Raw genomic sequence first — 15,714 nt, 5'->3', positions numbered from 1 at the left:
TCAATCTGATTTGAAAAGATATTAGTATAATGCAAATTCTGGTAGATGTTAAATGGAGTTCAGCCTGTAGGACTAATGAAACTCGAGGATGTCGGCAAAAAGAAAGAGAGGAAGGGTGAAAGTCTGGTTACTGGGACATACCTGTTCAAACTGAATTTGGATGTAGTGTATCTAAAAGACATTGGTAAACAAAACCAAGTGAATATAAGTTCCATAAAGAAATGTGCAAATGAATGATGCTTATAACTTAAAGATATGTATAACGCGAGAAAACCTGACATATCTGCAAATGCTTGTGAATTCTCTACAACTTCATACAATACAACCTATTTCAAAGAGAGCACGATTCTTTGACCCCCCTTAAAGATGGAGTTAATCAGGACTGTACAAGTCCCTAAAATCATAACCTTTACACACAAGTCGAACCACAACCAGACTAGTATGAATCAGTAATTCATCCAGTCACCTAAAGAAACTATACAACTAGAACCACACGCTTGAACAAAACAAGATACGAAATTCTTTATCAACAATGAGGAATTGTTTCTATTTTTTCTAATTTTTTTCTTCTTTCAATATTTTCTTTCTTTTCGACCATGACTGTGAAATCTGTACAGCAATCAAAAAAATGTGTAGCACATACCTTACTATCGGTTATCATGCATGGTAATGTAAAGGAGCAGGTAACATTTTTGTGTTAGGATTTCTTAGCTGCAGTTAGTTGCAGCAAACCTCCTGGTTTGAATTTACATCCGCATAACGGGCATATTGAATTCTTAGAGATTGAGAACCACTTGGAGATGCAACTCAAATGAAATTTGTGTTTGCAAGTATCGCATGAAACAGATGGCCGGCTTTGTTTAGAAAGTCGAATTCTGCTGATACAGATTGGGCACTCTTCAACAATCTTTAATTCCTCAACCAAATTTCTTTCTGACGGCCCTTTCTCTTCCACCGAAGCTTCGTCCTGTAGTGCATCATCCACAATAAAGAAACCTGGATGAGCTTCATCATCAAGACTGAGAAAAATCCGAAAATTGGGGTTTTATACTTAATCTTGCTGTACTGTAACTATATTTCAAAACAAATACCCTACTAGAATTTCTAATGCAATTCATAACGTGTCCTATGACATTTTGCACTGCAGAATTTGGAGTCACTGGGAAAACATTAGCAGTGCAACCAATTTATCACTACAGCAATCAAGCTATGATAATACGTAATAAATCAGCTATGGTAAAACATCAAAGAGGCCGACACAACTTATTAGTAAATGTTCACTATAAACAAAAAAGTTTAAATGCATTCCTACTTTTTATAGCAAAAATCTTGCTGATTCTAGCAACAAGGTCTAATCGCGATTTCCTAGAACAGTAGAACAAAACAATCCACCAAAGAGAATTTGGTAATCCCCAAAGCAGATAAATAAAGACATAAAAAGTGACAGTTCATGTAAATCCCGAAAAGAGACATTATTCATAGACAGCAGTGATTGGAAAATTTCACAAACAAAAGAAAAACTCAAGTGCACCAGATATCTAGAGAACAGAGATGGATATGTTATACTATAGCACTATTCAAGAGCTGGTGCAGGCTTCTAAGTGACAGCAACCCAAGATCTCCGGTAAAATTAAAACAAGCCATTATTATGTTTTACTATAGCATTCAGATTTCTGAAGTGCACCAGATCTACAGAATAGAGATCAATATAACCACCTTCCAGTATTATTCTTTTTAAACGAATAGATCAACTCAAACTCCCCTCTCCAAGGACGCTTATGTTTTCCTTCATACTTAACCAAAATATAAACGCACGGCCAATGGATCAATACAAGGTTAAGACAATTGCAAAGTTGAGTAGGTTGGCCAGGGGTCGAACTCCCAAGTGGTTAGGGGTTCGACTCCCGGGCTGATCGTATTAAAAAAATAAAATAAAACAAAAGTAGTTGATTGTCAGTAGAGCATAAATTCCGTCAACCAATTAAAATTTTGAGCTATGGGTCTGAATGCAGTGCCATCAAGTTCAGAAGAATCATAGTCATAGCTATAACAGTTTCAATCTAATGTAAACTGATGCAATGTCATAATACTAAAAATACATTCACTTCTTGTTAAGCTATTCGAGATACTATTTGCTCCCTATTTTTACTTGTTAAATCCTACTCCATATGCACCATAAGAAGGTAACGAAGTTACTCCATGTAAATGCACAAGAGTGTGTCTTTTACTTTGTAACGGGAACATAAATCTAGAACTATATTACAATTTGGAAGAATGTCCTACTGTGGGAATTTAACTGTATTTCCCTACAGAGCATAGTTTTCACTTCGACAAAGGAATCAGTGACTCACCTTTCTCGACTGCTGATACGAGCAAATTGTATCCATGTATACTGAAGGTTTTCTTTCATTGCAACTAGTCCGTGAAGAATCTTCTTTGCATTCTAATTTATGACCAGCCCGCCAGTGCTGTATTTGACAATCCCGTGAGCTAAAACATAGAAGAAATTTGATTCAACTTTAAGCTTCAAATTACACACACACAAATGAGCAAAGAATGAATATGAAATGCTCGAAACATAAAACGCCTCCATGCTTAAATCACTAACAGGTCGCTTCATACTTAATTCATACACATATCAACAAATCTGCGTGAATCATACAATAATTATGCCAGCTTTGTATTGCAAAATTTACTCAATTCATAGTCTCTAGGTGTGCTAACTGTTTTGTTACCTGTAGGGAAGTCCATGCAACCACAAATGTTATGGTACAAGCACTTGAACCTGACTGACCTGGTATCCCATTGCAGAACATAAAATGAGTATAGCGGACAATAGTAAGCTAATGCTCCTAACTCATAGATTAGAGGACATATTTTTCCAATAGGAAAAAACACCATCTGATTTAAGATGCACATTTTACAGCACATTCTGAAATTCATGGCAGGATCTTCTATTTTACTAAGATGCTCCATTCCACACCATTCCAGAATCGAGGGAGGGAAGGATCTTGCTAATTATGATGCACATCAAATTGATAGAACCCAGTGAGAGCCCAGGGGACTATGCCAACTATGCTAAAGGAGTAAGAGATACATAATCATGAACCCCAGTAAAATAAACAAGAACAAGAACAAAGAGAAAGTTATAGATTAGACACCAATTCTAATCCTGATCACCAGAAAACCTATCTGCATTAAACACTAACACCTTTAAACCACGAAAACCTGCATGTTTGCGAAGTCATCACCCTAAACTTATTGAACCTTTAGGTGTTCCACCAACTTTTCGAGAATGACATTCTAAAGGTATATCAGAGAGCTTCATGACAATACTCTATCCTATAAATAAAATATGCACACAAGAGATGTGAAAGAGGAATGGACATGGCATCTTACAGAACTGGAGTTCCAAATCAAAGACTTCCACATTAAGCGAATTCAGATGCAGCACTCATATCGATGTCATCCCTCAGAAGCAAGGGTGAAAAGAGAAGTTCCTGGTCCAAGCAATTAGAACCAAACACCAAAGTAGGAGGGACATCACCATCCTAAGGTTTACCAAATCACTCCCAATGTTAAGAAAGACAACTCTTTAAAAGCTAGTGACCAGACTATACAGAAAAAACGCTTATTCGAAAAACTTAACATCCATATTCACCACCAAAATATACAGACTGAGGAAATGCTAGCAAGCGTGAAGCCTGAACAACAACAGACATTCATCTCCCTTAAAGCAGACAAAGGAATTGATGTGGCTGACTTCATTACCGTGGAAGTAAAATGCCAAACATAGTTACTAAATCTCTTTGAGATCCATGCCAAGGACAGACCAATCTAAGGTTTCATAGGTTGTGCGCTCAAGTCATCTCCAAACTACATATTCATACTACAGGAAAAAACAAAGTTATGAAAGTTGGAACTGTTGAGAAATTGTCCACGATATTCTTATGCCCAACAGAACCCACAAAATTGATAGAAATTTGGGAGGATTTTTGGAAGAAAGCAGACTCGGTGCTACTTCAAGGTCAGGTACTTGGACGACAGAAAAAGAATGAATAATATTATCTTATAAATCAAATAATAGAAGAGGTAATTTCCATAAAAATAATAAACACAATAAGGAAAACAGTTTAGATGGTCGAAATTGACGCACTGTGGTGGTAATGTAAAGCTAAGTACCAACGACGATTTGGTGGTAGCTAAGGTTGATCACACCAGCAGTCCCACAGAATCATATTACTGCAATGATGGGCCACACTGGTAGTCAAGATGTGATGAAAGGACACTGCTGAATTTAGCAATATAGCAGTGTCCTATGCTAGTAGTAGTGCCTTAAATTGTCAATACAAAAGGAACTAATCCAGCAATCTAAAATCCAAGGAACACAGTTTTTCAATTTTAAAGAAAATGCATTCATCCTAATGTCCATACCAATTTTCACAAAAAAAAAAAAAAATGTTAAAAGTTTTCTCCTCCTCTTGCCTTAAAATTCAACTGGAAACCCTAAAATGTGTCATTTTAAACTACATAAAAACCAAGAACGCTTCAACAAACAACTAAAGCCGAAAAATACACTAAACAAACAAATTGCATAAAAGAAAGAGAAGAAGAATCATACCAGTAACGAATTGCTTTGCATCTAGAACACCGACTATTTGCTGTATCGCCACAAACACTACAACAATCACGAATCGTTCTCGTAATCGTAATAATCTGATTAATACTATTATTATTTCCATTTCTCGATCCTCTATCACCATCATTAATAGTATTATTATTGATTTCTTCATCATCATCATCAGGTATATAAACAAAGGTCTTTGATTCAGAGTTATCATTACTACTATTACTACTAAAAACATAAATCAAACTAAGAGTAATAAAAACAGCAATGCAGAAGATTTGCAAACATAGATCAGGAGGAACTCCTGAGATTTCCATCATCATCATCTCTGTCTGTCTCTGTATCTTTCTTTAAAGTATTCTTTTTTTTGTTTTCTTGTTTGCTTTTTTTGTTGCAGAATTAAGGACTACTAAGCCATTAATAATATTTAAATAATAGTAATTATTCATTTTGGGTGATGATGTGTTAGTTAGATTAAGTCTTTTCTCCTCCTCCTGCAATTGGAAGATTAAATCATTAAAGTAAGCAGTAAAAGAATATGTTTTATTATTTTTTTTTTAGGGTTCACAGAATTATCAGTCGCTCTCTTTTAGCTAAAGAAGCTTCGTTGAGATGTTAACTGTTAATAAGATAGTCGAAGACTCCAAACAAGGTTAGTTGTTGATCTTACTTCTGCGGGACGCTACACGTTTGGAAATAGGAAAAACAGCCGCATGAAGAATAGGTCATAACGAATAGTTAGGGATGGTCATGGGGCGGGTATGGGGCGGGGATCTTGTATCCCAGTCACTGCCCCGTTCAAAAAAAAAAACCCACACCCTCTCCATTACCCGCTTGATCTGGGACTGGACGGGTATGGGAAATATCCGTACGGGGCGGATTTTTTACGGGTTACCCATAACATTAAGCTCAAATATGATGAGTTAATTTAATAATCAATACCTAAGTTCAACCAATAATAATAATAATAATTTAAAATTTCAAACTCATAAATTCATCGTAAAACAAGCAAAGAAAAACAAATTGGTCTATAAACGAGCATCACTCATTTTAGTTCTTAATTATTTCTTATCAAGTATCTTCCTCCATGTTGATCACCTCATTGTCTGCTTCAGTTTCTTCCCAAAATGTTTCACCATCGAATTTTGATCCACCTAGCCAAAATAAGAAAGTGTATCATATAACCATAATGATGTATTAAATGTGAAAAAAAACATTTCAATAAAAAGAGAATTTCATTACCATTCAGCATATCCCATAGCCAGTCTTGAGCGCACATCAAACTTCCAACGTTTTTGGATGAAGTCTATTACGTTGGACACTCACAAATCTACCTCCGGTACTAAAAGCTGATTCGGAAGCTACCGTTGAAACTGGAATCGCTAAAATATCTCTAGCCATACACTGCAAGACTGGATATTTAATCCCATTTGTCTTCCACCATGCTAGTATGTCAAAATTACCAATCCTAGGTAAAAGATCTTCTTCTAAGTAATTGGTTAATTCTGACTTAACAGTACTAGTAGGAGCAGTATTAGAGACAAACATATCAAACTTTTCCAAAGGATCTACGTCATCGTTAAAACCATGCATCTCTGAAGTGAAAGACAAATCATTTTGGCTAACAGATGTTTCAGCAAATTTTACTTTCAGTTCATACTCCGTCGCCAAATCAACGCATAAATCGCGTACTCGATCAATTTCGATTTTTGAAAAAGCTTGACCATAAATTTGTGGAAAATAAAACTCAATCAATTTCATCTTAAACCTTGGATCTAACATAATTGCTACGGCTATTACTCCATTGATCACAAACCAATACTCTTCAAACTTCTCTATCATTTCATATGCCATTTCCTTAATCACACCAACTTTAGATTTTTTCCACTCATTTAATGACAATCTAATATCACAAAAACTTGGAAAGAAAAGGTTGGTGGTAGGATATTTTACTCCGGAAAACTTCTATGTGAAGGTATAAAATATCTTAAGTTTGTCGCACATTTCCTTTGCCAACAACCAATCTTCATCATCTGGCAAACAATCATACTGTGGCTCACGTTGCTTTAGTCGAGCAAAAACCTTCTGATACTTAATAGAACTATTAAGCATCAGATATGTTGATTTCCATCTTGTCTCACAATCAAGAACTAACTTATTTATTCTCGAAATATTTAGTTGACGGGCGGCCTCTTCAAATTTCTCAACTCGTTTTGTGTTGCTTTCCAGTAAGCAACACTATTACGAATCAATTCGATAGCTCCTTTGATCCCCTCTAATCCTTTCTTGACTATAAGAGCTAATATGTGTGCACAACAACGCATATGAAAAATATCTCCACCCGACAGTAAGTTACTTGATAATTTTTCTAGGAGAAGTTGGATCATAAGATCATTAGTGGAACAATTATCTACAGTAAGAGTGGATACTTTACCATCGATATTCCAGTCTAGCAGACACTCCATCAATGCGGCTGACAGGACTTCAGCCGTGTGCGGACATGGCACATACATAAACCTAATACAAAATAAAATTCAGATGGTTGATTGGACCGTACTACGTAGCAACTAGTAATTAATCAGTAACAAAATTAATGGTAGTGATTTTTCATTTATGACGTGCATATCCAATGTCTGAAATCATTAAATGAATACGCGTACCTGATAATTCGGCTTTGCAAGATCCACGATTCATCTATGAAACGAGCCGTAATAACCATGTATCCTTTCATTTGCTTACTAGTCCACATATCAGTAGTCAACGCAATTTTACCTTGATGTTTTTGTAGCACCTCCATTGTTTTAGTTTTTTCTTCATCATAGATTTTAAGGATATCCCTTTTAATTGTGCTCCGAGATACCACCTTAAACAACGGTTGAAGCGCATTTGAATATCGTCTAAATCCGGCATGTTCAACGATGGAAAGCGGATACTCGTGTATGATTATCATATAAGCAAGTTCCTTCCTAGCGAACGATTGATCAAAACTGTACGTGTTAAGCTGACTTCTTCCGTCACTTTTTTTACTCGGAGTGATTATTGATTGTCTTATGTTTTGCTGTTTACGTCGAGGACATCTTTTCATGTGTGCGTGTAGATGCTTAGTCCCATTTGTGCTTTTTCCTCCTAATGGTTTATGACAATATTTGCAAACTGCTTTGTCTTCCCCTTTTATCTTTTTCTTTTCAAAGTGGTTCCACACTATGGATCTTTTCTTCCCTGAAACTATAGCAATTTCACCTTCGGCATTATCACAATCACCTGTAATGTTTGCCTCGGCAGTTTCACCATGGTCATCATCCATTGGAGAACTTGGAATTGTCTCGACATGGTGTTCAGACTGTTCGGATTCACCTCGTGTGGATATAGTTGTCATTTTGGGATCACTGTGTAATATACACATAAAGTAATATAATAAAGAAAGCTTAAATAATATAATATAATCAATACAATAATTAAATAATATAATATAATATAATTTCTTAGTTTAAATATAATATAATATAAATAATTAATTATATCTTATACTTTTACCTTTTCTTTTGTAATATAATATAATATAATTTCTTAGTTTAAATATAATATAAATAATTAATGATATCTTATACTTTTACCTTTTTTTATATAATATAATATAATATAATATCTTAGTTTAAATATAATATAAATAATTAATAAAAATATAAAATCCTAAAATGGGAACGTACGGGGCGGGTATGGGGCGGGGACCTAGAATCCCATCCCCGCCCCATCCCCGCTTCACTAATTTCGGGTATTACCCATACCCAACCCCAACCCCGTTTGTACGGGTAAAACCCTACCCAATAGGGGCGGGTACCCACGGGGATGGGTTTGGGTGGGGCAAATGGCCATCCCTACGAATAGTTGTTAAATTTCTGGCGCATAGACTCGCAGTATTGGGTAATTTTCACTAGTGGGATTTAGAAGGTAACATGGATAATGTGTTTGGAAAATTTCTTATTTGGTCCTAGGCCCATATAGTTATTTATAGTAGGGTCCAACCGGATTTTTTTTATCCGGAGGTCCAAAATTAATTAAAACATGAAAATGTCCATAATACCCATTACTACCAAACGTGTGTGTCTACACTGCTTACAAATTTGAGTACATATCTGTCGCACTGCTTAGAAATCTGAGTACATATCTGTCGTACTGCTTACAAATCCGATTATATATCTGAATGCTTACAAATTCGAGTACATATTTGCTGCACTGCTTCCAGGTAGAGTACAAATATGTAAGAATCAATGATAAATAAATTAGAAAACGTATTACATCACATTATTGTAGGATCATACAAATTAATCTATAATATTTCTTCAGCACAGTATTAAATCATAGAAAAAAAAAAAGAAAACCTACAAATCCACAGTAAACACAGAAAAATCTATACAAAACTAGCACATATTTCAGTATTAAGCATAAGTACTCATGGATCAAACAAAAAAAAGTGACAAAACTCTGAATAAAACAGAATCAGAAGTTTCTATCAGTAAGCCATATACGTACTGGCAGATCATATGAACTAAGTGAATAAAATTTATGAATAAAACATAATCAAAGCAGTTTTTTCAGTGTTCAATATATGTACTGTTGATTCATAGTAACCTAAAAATCAACAGATAAGTAAGGAATCTATGAATATAACAAAATCAAAAGAAGTGATAAGTCTATGAATAAAAAAAATAAAATCAAAGCATCTTATTTCCAGTATGCGATATATGTACTGTTGGATGAAGCAACAAAAATCATTATTTAAACAAAAAATAAACAATTAACTAGGTTTTTTGTCAGTATAGCATATATGTACTGATGGTTCATACACAAACAACCGAAAAAAACCTAAAACCAGCAAAATAAAACTATTATAATCATATCTAGTAACAAAATGAATAAAAAAATGTAATTATTCAGTATGCATATATTACTGCTGGATCAAACAACAACAAAAAAATTTATTTAAACAAAAACTAAACAATTAACTAGGTTTTTTGTCAGTACATCATATACGTACTGATAGTTCACACACAAAAACAACTGAAAAAAACCTAAACCCAACAAAAGAAAACTAGTATAATCAGATCTAGTAACGAAATGAATAAAAAACGTAACTATTCATCTAGATCTGGATTATTTTCATGAAAATGAAGGAAGACTTATCAACTAATTAATGATTAGATCTTGAAACCTTCGAATAAACATTACGAGAAGAAGATTAATAAGGAAAATCAACTTACCAAAGGCTAGAATCGATTTGGGTTCTTGAATCGATCAAGATGTTCTAAAAATCTTCGTTTCCAAGCTTTATCTTAATACAAAAAACTAGAAATTAAAGAATGAAGAAAATGAATTGATTTCATTAAATTCCGCATCAGTAGAGAAGAGGAGAGGGAGATGGGGAGAGAGAGAGAGAGAAACTGAATCTGAGAAGAAAAAGAATATGGAGAGAAACTGACTTATGTTTTTGTTACATAGTAAAGGCTATTTTGGGAATTCTAAAAATGCACGTAATATTTACACACGTGTGCAAGACGTGGGCTTAAAAAATTAGGTCAATTTTTCTCTTTTCTTTTAATTATGGACCTACCGTTACCGGGCTTTAGTGGGTGGACCTGCCACTAACTAAGAACACTATAATAGTACCTACAGGTAATTCCTACAATGTGTTTTATAAGCAGTCTCTTTTTTGGGAAGCAAGTTCACCTAGTCGTGCTTCTTGGAGTTGGAGGAGTATTCTCAAAGGAAAATAGTTGATTAAACAAGGTTTAAAACGGGCTATAGGGGACTGGTGAGCAAGTGAATCTATGGCGAGATTTTTGGTGTTGTGCTTTTGATCACAAACTCGGTACCGAGTCCTGTATGGATCCAAGTTTACATGTCTCTGATCTCATATGTTCTAGCTCTCATGATTGGAACTTGTCCTCAGTATCTGTAGTTTTTCCCTCTCACTTGCATACACAAATCTTGGCAATTCCTCTTTCTAGATTTTCTCCTCCTAGTGATCAATAGGTGTGGGCTCATAGTCGTGATGGTAACGTGTCTTTTAACGCTTGTTATAACTGGTTGATGCAGTCAGACGATGTTTTTCTTGGGATAGGTAGCAATTGGAGACAACTATGGAAGATTCATTGTCCCGCTCATATTAAACATTTTTTTTGTGGTTGTTGGCTCATGGGAGTGAGGGCTAATTTACAACATCGGGGCTTGGATATCCCCATTCACTGCCCTCTTTGTCAGAAGTCGGAGGAGAGTATTTCTCATATTTGTGGTATGATATTCTTTCTCATATCATACCACAAATATGCATTGCTATGACCATGATATTCTTCAAATTTGTGGTCAAGCAAATTATGGATGGGAATTTCAACAATCCTTTGGTAATTCTGGTGGTATGATTACTCTATGGAATAAAGATTTGGTGGAAGTCTCAGATTCTCTTGTGGATGATTACACATTATCAATCTTGTGCAAAAACAAGACTGATAATTTTGAATGGGTTCTTACCAATGTTTATGGGCCTAACAAACCACATGAGATGAAACTTTTTTGGGAAGAATTAGACAATAGCTGCAGATTATGGAATCTTCCTTGGTGTTTAGGTGGTGATTTCAACACTATCACAAAGTGTGCTGAAAAGAAGGGGTGCACTAGGATCAGTAAGAGTATGAAGTGTTTCAACAAGTTCATTTCTGTACACAATCTTATTGACCTACCTCTCAAGGGTGCAAGATTCATCTGGTCAAATGGCCAAGCTAATCCTATCATGTCCAGGCTTGATAGATTCTTTATTTCACCCTCTTTTGAAACCCATTACCCCTTAGTATCTCAGTTAGCCAGAGCTAGACCTATCCTTTTAGATATTTCTGATCCTTCTTTGGGACCAAGCACTTTTAGGTTTGCAATTTTGTGGTTCTTGAAGAATGGTTTCATTAACATGCTAGAAGAGTGGTGGTTATCTTTTTGTTTTGCAGGTACTCCTAGCACAATTCTCTGGTGTAAGATGAAGGCCCTCAAAGAAAAGCTAAAAGTATGGAATAAAGAAACTTTTGGTCACAATACTACTAGGATGAAGCACATTCTCTCTGAGTTACAAGCTCTTAACAGTTTGGCTGAAAATGACTTTTTAACTGAAGATCAATTAAATGAGGAATTTAATCTCAAAACTGAGTTTGAAAAAGTGACTAAGATGGAGGAAGTAGCCTGGAAGATCAAATCCAACACAACTTGGATTACAGAAGGTGACAGAAACACACATTTCTTCATGAGCAAAGAAACTGCAAGAAGGAGGCACAACAGAATTAAACAACTATATATAGATGGCACACTAGAAGATGATAGGCCAAAGCTATAACAACACATTGTAGACTACTACAAGAACCTTTTCAAGGAGGAAGAGATCATCAAACCAGAATTGGAGGATATCAATTTTGACAGTATAACTTCAATTGAATATGATATTCTTGAGGCCAGATTTACTGAAGAAGAGGTGCTGCAGGCCGTTAAAGATTTGGGACAAGAAAAAGCACCAGGACCAGATGGGTATTCCCTCTTGTTCTTCTCAAAATGTTGGAATATTTTAAAAACTGACATTATGAACACAGTTCAAGAATTTTATGAGCATGACAGCATAGATGTGAAGTATAACTCCACTTTCATTGCTTTGGTTCCAAAGAAGGATCATGTGGAATCAATAAAAGATTGGAGGCCATTATGTTTACTCACCAGTACATACAAAATTATAGCTAAGGTCTTAGTTACAAGGTTGAAGATGGTAATGCCAAAGCTTATATCACCTGTGCAGTGTGCTTATGTGGAGGGAAGACAAATATTTGATGGCACTTTAATTGCAAATGAGCTTGTGGATTCAAGATTAAAATCTGGTATGCCTGGAATTGTATGCAAGATTGATCTAGAGAAAGCATTTGATAGAGTCAATTGGAGGTACCTAGAATCTATCATGAGGAAAATGGGGTTTAGCACTAAATGGTGCAAATGGCTAAAATTCTGTTACTCAACAACATTTTTCTCAGTACTGATTAATGGTTCTGCTTTTGGTTATTTTGGTAGCACAAGAGGAGTAAGGAAGGGTTGTCCAATGTCACCTTTGTTGTTCAATATTGCTATGGAGGGGTTCTCTAGATACTTAGACAGGGCTGCAAATCACAGACTATTTAATGGTTTTTCAATTGTGCAAGATGAAACTTTGGTGAATCATATACACCATGCTGATGACACTATTTTGTTTGTAGACAGCAAAAAAGAAGAACTCACAAACCTGTTTTCTATTATGCATTGTTTTGAGTTCATTGCAGGACTGAAGGTAAAACCTCCAAGACAAGATTGATTGCTATTGGCAAAGTTCCAGAGCTGAAGGAGTGGGCAGATGATTTTGGCTGCAAAACAGATACCTTGCCATTCATGTATCTAGCAATGCATTTAGGGGATAAGGCTAACATCAAAGCAATCTGGGATCCTATCATAGAGAGATTTGACTCAAGACTCTCTTTTTGGAATCAGTGTTCTTTTTCCAAGGGAGGTAAATTAGCTCTTCTAAAGCACATTCTTAGTTCACTTCCATTGTACTACTTCTCTCTTTTTAAAAGCTCCCATTTCTATTATCAACATTTTGGAGAAGAAGATGAGAAATTTTCTTTAAGAGCATAGTTCTAATGGCAGTAAATGTTCTCACCTGGTTAACTGGAATCAAGTGATGGACTCCAGGGAAAGAGGGGGTATAGGTTTTCTTAATCTAAGACTCATGAATTAAGCTTTGTTAACAAAATGATGTTGGAGGTTTGGAGTTGAGAAAACTCATCTGTGGTATAAGCTAATTCTTGAAAAGTATGGTTGTTTCTTCTCTTATTGGACTCCAGGTAGAGTGTATTCTGTTCATGGGATTTCTTGCTGGAGAAATATTGTTGAAACAAGTACTCTTGTGGTGGCAAACTATTCTCTAACTATACATTCAGGCGCCAATATCTCTTTTTTGCATGACAGATGGAGGGGAGAGGTATATTTAATGGACTCTTTCAATAATTTATACAAGCTTGATAGACTGAAATATGCAAATATGGCTCATCATATCACAGAGGATAGCTCTTGGAAGTTTGATTTTAGAAGAACTTTATCAAATGATGAAGCAAACTCTTTTGCTGCTCTTCAGAACATCATTGGATCTACACCACCAACTCTTGATGATGTTTCGGATACCGGAAGATGGTCAACATGATGGTGCTTTTTCAGTTAGATCTTTATATGTGAAGATGAATTGCAGTGCTGGAGTTGATAATTTTCCTTGTTCTTTTGCAGTCAGGATATGATGCATCACAAAGGGATTGATATCTACAGCTCATGCAGTCTTTGTGGTGATTGTCCAGAATCTTAAGATTACATCTTCATCCACTGTAAAGTTGCACGCAAGGTTTGGTCTTCAATAACTCCTAATGATAATTGGTCCTGTTTTTTTCCAGACACCATGTTAAACGTGGCTATAACGTGGTACAAAAATCATCTTTCTGGAAATGGTAAACTGGTTTGGAAACTCATCCCAGCTGCAGTTGTTTGGGTTCTTCGGAAGAAGCGTAATGGAAGGATTGTTGAAGAGAATTACTCTTACAGAACAGATGAGGAGTTATGCACTGATGCAAAGACTCTAATGCTTAGATGGGCAGCTGCTTTTGGAAATAGGATTTACCTAAATTTTACTAGCATGGTTTACAATTGGAGTCTTGTTTTTGTGTTAAATTTTTTCTTTTATATTTTTTCTACTATTTCTTGTAGTACTCTGTACATTCTTATACTCTTAATAATATCCTCTCTTCCGATAAAAAAAAGAAGAAGTATTTCTCATCTTTTCTTGTCCGGTGATTGTGTTCATCCTATTTGGGAGTCGTTGGCCTTTGCTTATGATGTTCAATTAAAGGGTTCTTTGATATTTTTTTACTGGTTCATGGACATATTACATTTTAAAGAAGCTGATGATATAGTTAAATGGGATACTATCATCCCCTACACCCTTTGGCACATTTGGTGTGCCAGAAATAAAATTGTTTTTAGTGCACACCCATTTGATTGGAAGGTTGTGCTTGCTTCGGCATATAATGTTTCTATGGAGTTCTCTTGTGCGGTTGATTTCAAGTTATTGGTAGTTATAAGACATTTACTTATGTTCAATGGAAATCTCCTAATGATGACTTTGTTAAACTTAATGTAGATGGAGCTAAAACTTATGCAGAAAGTGCAGGCATTGGAGGTGTGTTACGTGATTTTACTGGCGGTTTTCGAGCTGCCTTTGCGCATTATATTCACAAGAACTCCAACAATGTTGCTGAATTATGGGCAATCCGCGATGGGATGCAATTGGAAGCAAACATTGCCGTTACCAAGCTTGTTGTTGAAAGTGATTCTGAGTATGCTATTAATCTTTGCAACACACAAACCAGTAGTATTTGGTATTGTACAGGGCTGTTGAGAGATATTTAGCACTTGTCTCGGACTTTTGAAAGTGTAAGTTTTTGACATCACTATCGGAAGGGGAATTTAGCGGCCGATGTTTTGTCGAAAAAAACAGCTAATGACTGTATTTCTTGTGTTTGGGTCAATTACAATCCTTCTTTTTTGTGTTCTTTTTTTGGCTAGTGATGTTATGGGGAGAGCCTTCCCTCGTTCTGTAAGGCTCAGCTAGTTTTTGTGTTAATAACATCTATATTACCAAAGAAAAGAAAAAAAAAGGATAATCTTTTTTATATTGATGTTTCTTTTCAAGAGTATGATGGCTCCTTTGGCGCATGTTTAACTTATTGGGAAAACAACAAGACTATTGATGTTAGATGTTTTTCGGGTCGCACTACAGGACCAATAGAAGCAAAAGCTTTAGCTACTGAAAAATCTATACAATAGGTTATGGACAAGGATTTGCAGTACATTAAGATCAGATCAGATTGTAGGGATGCAGTTTTTTATTTTTATTTTTTAAATCATCTGGTTGTGACTGCAGAGTAATGACAATTCTCAAGGATGTTGTTTCCTTTTTGGATATATTATAGATATTAAATATGTTTCTAAAG

At 35.4% G+C, this 15,714-nt stretch overlaps 1 protein-coding gene across 1 annotated transcript; it reads right to left on the bottom strand.

Moving 5' to 3' along the window:
• Nucleotides 1–254: 254 nt before the first annotated feature.
• LOC113355984 lies at nucleotides 255–5,259 on the bottom strand. Its single transcript, XM_026598972.1, has 3 exons — nucleotides 4,622–5,259; nucleotides 2,352–2,490; nucleotides 255–967 (listed from the first exon to the last, which is right to left on the bottom strand). The coding sequence occupies exons 1-3, from the start codon at nucleotides 4,951–4,953 to the stop codon at nucleotides 698–700; spliced, it is 741 nt and encodes a 246-aa protein (XP_026454757.1). The 5' UTR covers nucleotides 4,954–5,259; the 3' UTR covers nucleotides 255–697.
• Nucleotides 5,260–15,714: the final 10,455 nt, after the last annotated feature.

Source organism: Papaver somniferum, chromosome 3 (genome assembly GCF_003573695.1).
Source record: "Papaver somniferum cultivar HN1 chromosome 3, ASM357369v1, whole genome shotgun sequence".
NCBI classification, from domain to species: domain Eukaryota; kingdom Viridiplantae; phylum Streptophyta; class Magnoliopsida; order Ranunculales; family Papaveraceae; genus Papaver; species Papaver somniferum.
The sequence above is the reverse complement of the archived record's forward strand: the minus strand, read 5'-3'. Positions and strand labels throughout refer to the sequence as shown.

Bases quoted from the DNA above. Each gene is read 5' to 3' on its own strand.
- LOC113355984 (XM_026598972.1), bottom strand. From the start codon at position 4,953: ATGATGATGATGGAAATCTCAGGAGTTCCTCCTGATCTATGTTTGCAA. The intron at 2,491-4,621 runs GTATGATTCTTC...TCTATGTTTTAG, and splicing joins TGCAAAGCAATTCGTTACTG to CTCACGGGATTGTCAAATAC. The intron at 968-2,351 runs GTGAGTCACTGA...GATGCACTACAG, and splicing joins CGTATCAGCAGTCGAGAAAG to GACGAAGCTTCGGTGGAAGA.